The following is a 6,997-nucleotide window of genomic DNA, read 5'->3' on the forward strand; positions in this document are numbered from 1 at the left end:
AGAGCACTAGAGGTGAATGGAGAGCCTTGTCCTCATTAAACCCCTAGTGCCCGGGATCCCTCACTGTCAGGAGTCCCACAGCTGTGCTCATGTTATGATTGTAGCCGTGGGAATCATTCTGTCATTGGGATAACCTGTAAAAATAAAAGTTTAGTTACACAAACACATTCAATAAATAATTTAACATTAATGCCTCGTCCTATTTTTTACACATATTTTAACCCTTTCAGGGAATGAGTAAGGGGTTTTATGTTCCCCTGTACTCATTCCTTGAAGGGGTTAAAAGTAAAACCTTTTAAAAGCGCATAAAAACCTATATAAATGTGGCAGGAACTTTTATATGCATTTTTAAAACTGCATGTAGACCCAGGCATATAGAATCTTTATTTATAATTATTATAGAATCTTTATTTATATTTATTATAGAATCTTTATTTATATTATAGAATCTTTATTTATATTTATTATAGAATCTTTATTTGTAATTTATTTATTTATTATTTTCTTGTTTTGCTGACACAGGGATCTGCTTTACTCTCGCTTGCCTCCCCGGATGTCCCCTCTTACCTCCACTCCCCGTCTCCCAAGTGCCGAGGACAGAGGGCCCAGTCGTAATCTCTCCCCTTTTATGGCCATGAGACCGGGGAGCAGCTCTGAGATGAAACCCCGTCTAACGCCGGATCATCCTTCCAAAGTCAAAGTGAAAGAGGAACCGGAGCTGCTTAGCTTTGAAGTAGGACGCTCGCCTCTGCCAGGACTTCACTTGCCCCATCCATCTCCCCCTTTTGAAAGGCTGCGAGGGGCATTTCTGGGGGAGCAATACCCTAATGCACTGGAAGCCTGGAGGGATGTATACCGTAGAGCAGACCCCCCACCTCTACGCCTGCCCTCTGCCGCTCCACAGCGCTTGTATGAGCAGAGAGAGGAAAGGGCCCACATCCTGAGAGAAGACTTTGAAAGAGCTCGCATTTATGGATTGCCTGCCCACGTCACCATGCAGCCTACTGCCCCCTCCATGCTGGGTCCCCTCTACCATCATCCTGGTACTGGGCTCCTCAGCAAAACGCCACCAATCAATCTGCTGAGTGCCCCACCACCCCTTATATCCACCTCACGGCCGGGATCTCCTCCCCGTAGGGACCTCTACAAGGACAGAGACTGCAGATAGAACTGGCCCTGTACATATTTCTATATTCTACCCCCTGGGCTTTTGTACATTTTTATGGTATAATGTGATTTTAGCACTGTGTTCCCTTATGACCATTCCTTGTTCCAGGTTTCTCTGTATTAGAGGTGCAGGGGAAGAGCCTCTGGACCTGGGACATCAATAAACCTTCTCTCCGTATTCCAGCATGCTGGAGATTGGCTTCTTTTATGGGTTTGGTGTGAGGGTTGAAATACAGCCCACCATATTGGAAATGCTACTTTCCCCAGAACACGAATTGTCAGAAAATGAACTCATTTAGTGCGACTGCCAGATAAATGGCATTTCCAGGTCACATGGCAGTCATGATGGTTTCTTCTGTCTAGCTTTCCACCCAGCTGTGTTATGGCTGTAATGCCACTAAATGGCAGTGTGAGGACAATGGCTGGAGAATCTGAAAGCTGTCCCATATTTCAGCCATATCAAGTCCAACCCCCCTGGTGACGTTTAGAGTTTGATGAGTTTTCGTTTTTTTCCTCCTGGGACTGGTAACTGGCGGCATTGGCCGGGCGCCTGGGACTGGCGGCATTGGCCGGGCGCCTGGGACTGGCGGCATTGGCCGAGCGCCTGGGACTGGCGGCATTGGCCGGGCGCCTGGGACTGGCGGCATTGGCCGGGCGCCTGGGACTGGCGGCATTGGCCGGGCGCCTGGGACTGGCGGCATTGGCCGGGCGCCTGGGACTGGCGGCATTGGCCGGGCGCCTGGGACTGGTAACTGGCGGCATCGGCCGGGCTGATCCTGTTCTGAGGAAGCAGTAAACACAACCTCACTACCAGTGTAAATTCAGCCTAACTATAGATGTGGCCCCCCCTAGGGTTATATCCAGGTAAAGCAGGACTTTTGTGGGGAAAAAATGTTTCACTGGATCTGTCCACAAACCGACCCCAGCAATTCCCATTCTGCCTCTACTTCCCTTTCGTTTCCTGGGTGGAACGGCGAGCCTATCCTACATGAAACATGTTGAAAGCTGTTGGTGCCCATAAAGCTGGGAAAGGTTACAAAATCTCTATAGAGGACACCAATCAGCAGTGAGATTGTACAAATGGAGGAAATTCAGCGCCATTGTTACCGCACCCAAAGAAAAACCCAACTGCAAGGCTTGTGATAGTCTGAGGGGTTACAAAGGAACCCAGGAGAACTTCTGAGCACCTGTAGGCGACTCTCACATTGGTGAATGTCGATGAGTCCACCATCAGGAGGACTCCTAACAGCAATGGGGTGACTGGGCGGGGGGGGGGGGTAACAAGGAGTGAGCCACTGCCTACCCCCAAATGTTGCTGACCTCTACAGTATGCTAAAGTTTCTGAGGACGAAGCAGAGGAATTCTGGAAGAATCCAAAAACACTTCATTCCAGCATAGGAACCTTATCCCATCTGTGAAGCATGGTGGTGGGAGGAGTCTGGCTTTGCCATCATTAAGTGATCCGTGAATTCTGAATTATACCAGAGAGTTGTAAAGGAAAATATCCAGAAATCTGTGAAATGAAGGCCCTGGTTCCTGCAGCAAGACAACAATCCAGACACACAAATTGTTTCACTTAGAAAAACGATCCAAAACCATATCCTTTCTTCATCTACTAAAATCGATGATGTTTTAGGTCACAATCTTCGAAAAATATAAAAATTTCTCCACTCTACATGCAGGGCCCTTTGTAATAAGATCTGGGGGAATCATGCAGCTAGTGAAGTCGGGCCATTGAATCATCTGGGTCTCCACGTATTAAATTCAGGAAACACATCACTAAAAACATGGAGATACGCTCCATAGGACCGGGTGGTAGGTGGCTCAGCTTCACTCACCCACTTTGCCAACCTCCCGCCCCCCGGTATGATGTTGGGAGGGGGATCATAGACACATCTAAAGCATGGAGGCTGCAATTTCTGCACTGCCCTTCAATCCTAAGGTCTATGTGATCCATTACAGTCCTGTAAGCAGACCCTGTACCCCACTTCTACTCCTTAACCCCAATGTATGGAGAGGGATACCAGCAATACAGAAAGCTCTCACTAAAAACCCAACAAAAGTACCGACGCCCATAACTTCAATGATGGAGATGCCAGTGCACCAACACTAAAATATAGAAAATACAATGGGAATAGGTACAAAACCCAGAGAAAAGCACAAAAAGAGTGGGGGAGGGGGTGGTGGTCAGCCACTTGAAATGATAAACCTATCCAGCTGGGTAATACCCTCACATCAATGTCAGGTGAGCTAAGATCATCCAGGGTCCGTACCTCGGGAGAGAGGCAGCCGGAGGAAATGGCTAATAGCCAATAATGAAAACATTTACTAGAAGGGAGGAACCAGCGTTTCTGCAAATAAGACAAAAAGACTCCCGTAATGGTAAGTAGGTCGTAGCGCACAGCCCACCAGCGGAAAATCCCTATCAAAGGGAGACCAAATTCATCAAAGATTTCACTCACCCAAAGAATGAGACGGGGTGGGATCCTCAATGAGGGGTTTAGAATAAATTACAAATCGGTGGTTCTGTAGTGCTGCCAGAGGTGCTATTGGTGCCGCGATAAGTATTTGCGTGGCTTAGGCACTGAAAGAGAATTTCTTGGAAGGAATCCGACTCACTCAGGCACTCTGGGGCGGCGAGGGGGCCAAATAAAACTTAGCATCTTCTGCTGTGGGTGGGGATCGGGACAGGGAGGGTGCAGAAAGGGGTACAGGAGCTTGGGGTCAATTTAAGGGCATGGACCCCACCTACCTAGGCAGTTGAGAAAGTGCCCCATTTGTAATTCAGACAATTCTTTCAACAGGGTGGAGGGAGGGGTAGTTTACCTGGTACAGAGAGGCAATTGGTGAAGAAATGTTGACACCCAATATTACAACAACCGGTGGCCATTGGGAAGCGTATGGTTTCAGCGTTTCAAGCTCCTGGATGGGCTGGGAGACACAAAGTTCCTTAGATTTGGCATCATTGACTCAGCGAAGACGGGTAATGTAAAGTACAAACTGTGAAGGGAAGGTAAAGGGAGGATAATAACCAATCACCTGCAAATATCTCGATTATATGTGCATCTCTGAGGATCCAAATCCCCAGGGGTGCAAGAATAAATAAAATGGGAGCCAGGGGGCAGCCCTGCCTGGTGCCCCGGGTATGGGAAAGGACTCGGATATTTAACCGTAAAACAAATCGCAACAAATCGTTCCCCATAACTCCTCTGTAATTGTGATGTCATTATTTCGGTGAAAGCGCCAAAGTTTTTCTGACGTCGCTGTATATTCATAAAATAATGATTCATCCCTAATCCAACTCAGGTGAAAACACATTTGTGTGAAAAACTAAGTACACCCCCTGATTTCAAAGCTTGTGGAAGCCCTTTAGCAGCAATAAGTTGATGACATTATTTTCTGGAGGATTTTTTCTGTGCCACTCTTATTTACAGCATTGCTGCATCTGATGGAGGTTTGTGGCCCTCATAGGGCCCCAGCACAGCATTTCCATCAGGTTGAGGTTTGGACTTTGGCTGGGATGGTTGTCTGGTCACATGACCCCAGCCAAACTTTATTTGTCACTCAGACAGCCTGACGTTTGTTATTGTATAGTTCATGTTCCACTCAATGACCACAAGGTTCCAAACCATCACCCTTCCAACGCCATGCTTCACAGTTGGGATGAGGTGTTTGTGCTGATGGCCAAACATCTCCACCTTGGTTTCATCTGTGCAATGGACACTCAGAAGTCTTGTGGTTTGTTCAGAGGTGGCCTCAGCCCTGCTGCCATATTGCTTCTAGAAAAGAGGATTTCTCCTGGCACCCCTTCCGTACAACCCATACAGGTTCAGTATTTATCTAATTGTCCTGACATGAACTGTAACACCTAACTGAGGCGTCTGACAGTCTGGTATGAAAGTGCATTTGCTTGGACATTCACTCCTGGGAAGATTGACAACTGTGGTGAATGTTTCCTACTGGTGAAAAATCTTCCTCCCTGTAGAATGATGGACTTCAGATTGTTTGGCCTTCTAACCCTTCCCAGATTAATGAACAGCAACAATTACTGAGATCATTGCTGATGTCTTTCCTCCTTGGCTTTGTGGTGACACACACCTGAATGCTGCAGACCATGATGATCAGTTATAGAGGGGGGTCACACTGATTGATGATCAGTTATAGAGGGGGGGTCACACTGATTGATGATCAGTTATAGAGGGGGGGTCACACTGAATGATGATCAGTTATGGGGGGGCACACTGACTTGTGATCAGTTATAGAGGGGGGTCACACTGACTGATGACAAGTTATAGATGGGGGTCACACTGACTGATGATCATTTATAGAGGGTGCGTCACACTGACTGATGATCAGGTATAGAGGGCACACTGATGATCAGTTATAGAGGGGGAGGGCACAGTGACATGATCAGTTATAGAGGGGGGGTCACACTGACAGATGATCAGTTATAAAGGGGGGCACACTGACTGATGATCAGGTATAGGGGGGGTCACACTGACTGATGATCAGTTATAGACAGGGGAACACTGACGGATGATCAGTTATAGGAGGGATCACACTGACTGATGAACAGTTATAGGGGGGATCACACTGACTGGTGATCAGTAATGGAGGGGGATCACACTGACTGATGATAAGTTATAGAGGGGGGTCACACTGACTGATGATCAGTTATAAAAGGGAGGGGTTGTCACTCTAACTGAAGATCAGTTATAGAGGAGGAGTCACACTGACTATCAGTTATACAGGATGGAGGGGGGGTCACACTGACTGATGATCAGTCATAGAGGGGGGGTCACACTGACTGATGATGAGTTGAAGGGGGGGTCATATTGACTCATGATCAGATATAGAGGGGGGTCACACTGACTGATGATCAGTTATTGAGAGGGGGGGTCACAATGTTTGTTGATCAGTTATGGAGGGGGGGCACACTGACAAATAATCAGTTATCGAAGGGGGGGGTCACACTGACTGATGATCAGTTATTGCGGGGCGGGGGGGTCACACTGACTGATGATCAGTTATAGAGGGGAGGTAACACTGAATGATGATAAGTTATAAGAGGGGGTCACACTGACTGATGATCTGTTAGAGAGGGGGGTCACACTGACTGATGATCAGATATACAGAGGGGGGGTCACACTGTCTGATGATCTCTTATAGAGGGGGGCCACACTGACACAGTAATTATAATGGGTGGTCACACTGACTGATGATCAGTTATAGAGGGGGGGTCACACTGTCTGATGATCAGTTATAAAGGGGGGGCACACTGTCTGATGATCAATTATAGAGGGGGGTCACACTGACTGATAATCAGTTATAGGGGGGCTCACACTGACTGATAATCAGTTATAGAGGGGGGGTTACACTGACTAATCAGTTTTACAGGGGGAGTCACACTGACTGATGATCAGATACAGAGGGGGTCACACTGACTGATGACCAGTTATAGAGGGGGAGTCACACTGACTGATGATCAGATACAGAGGGGGTCACACTGACTGATGACCAGTTATAGAGGGGGAGTCACACTGACTGATGATCAGTTATAGAGGGTGGGGGGTGCTACTGACTGATGGTCAGTTATAGAGGGGGGGTCACACTGACTGATGATCAGTTTTAAAGGGGGGGTCACATTGACTGATGATCAATTATAGAGACGGTCATACTGACTCATGATCAGTTATAGAGGGGGGTCACACTGACTGATGATCAGTTATAGAGAGGGGGGGTCACTATGTCTGATGATCAGTTATAGAGGGATGGTCACACTGACTGATGATTAGTAATGGGGGGGTCACACTATCTGATGATCAGTTAT

The 6,997-nt window shown here is 47.4% G+C and overlaps 1 protein-coding gene across 1 annotated transcript in view; it reads left to right on the top strand.

Annotated features, from left to right (window-relative positions):
* FBRS (fibrosin) overlaps positions 1–1,345 on the top strand; it is a 15,384-nt gene extending 14,039 nt beyond the window's left edge. Inside the window, exon 15 of the mRNA XM_072416895.1 lies at positions 523–1,345. Within this exon, the coding sequence (XP_072272996.1) occupies positions 523–1,168 (646 nt within the window). The 3' untranslated portion in view covers positions 1,169–1,345. The remainder of the gene's footprint in view (positions 1–522) is intronic.
* The last annotated feature ends 5,652 nt before the right edge of the window (positions 1,346–6,997 follow it).

This window comes from Pyxicephalus adspersus, chromosome 7 (assembly GCF_032062135.1).
Source record: "Pyxicephalus adspersus chromosome 7, UCB_Pads_2.0, whole genome shotgun sequence".
Classification (NCBI taxonomy): Eukaryota; Metazoa; Chordata; class Amphibia; order Anura; family Pyxicephalidae; genus Pyxicephalus; species Pyxicephalus adspersus.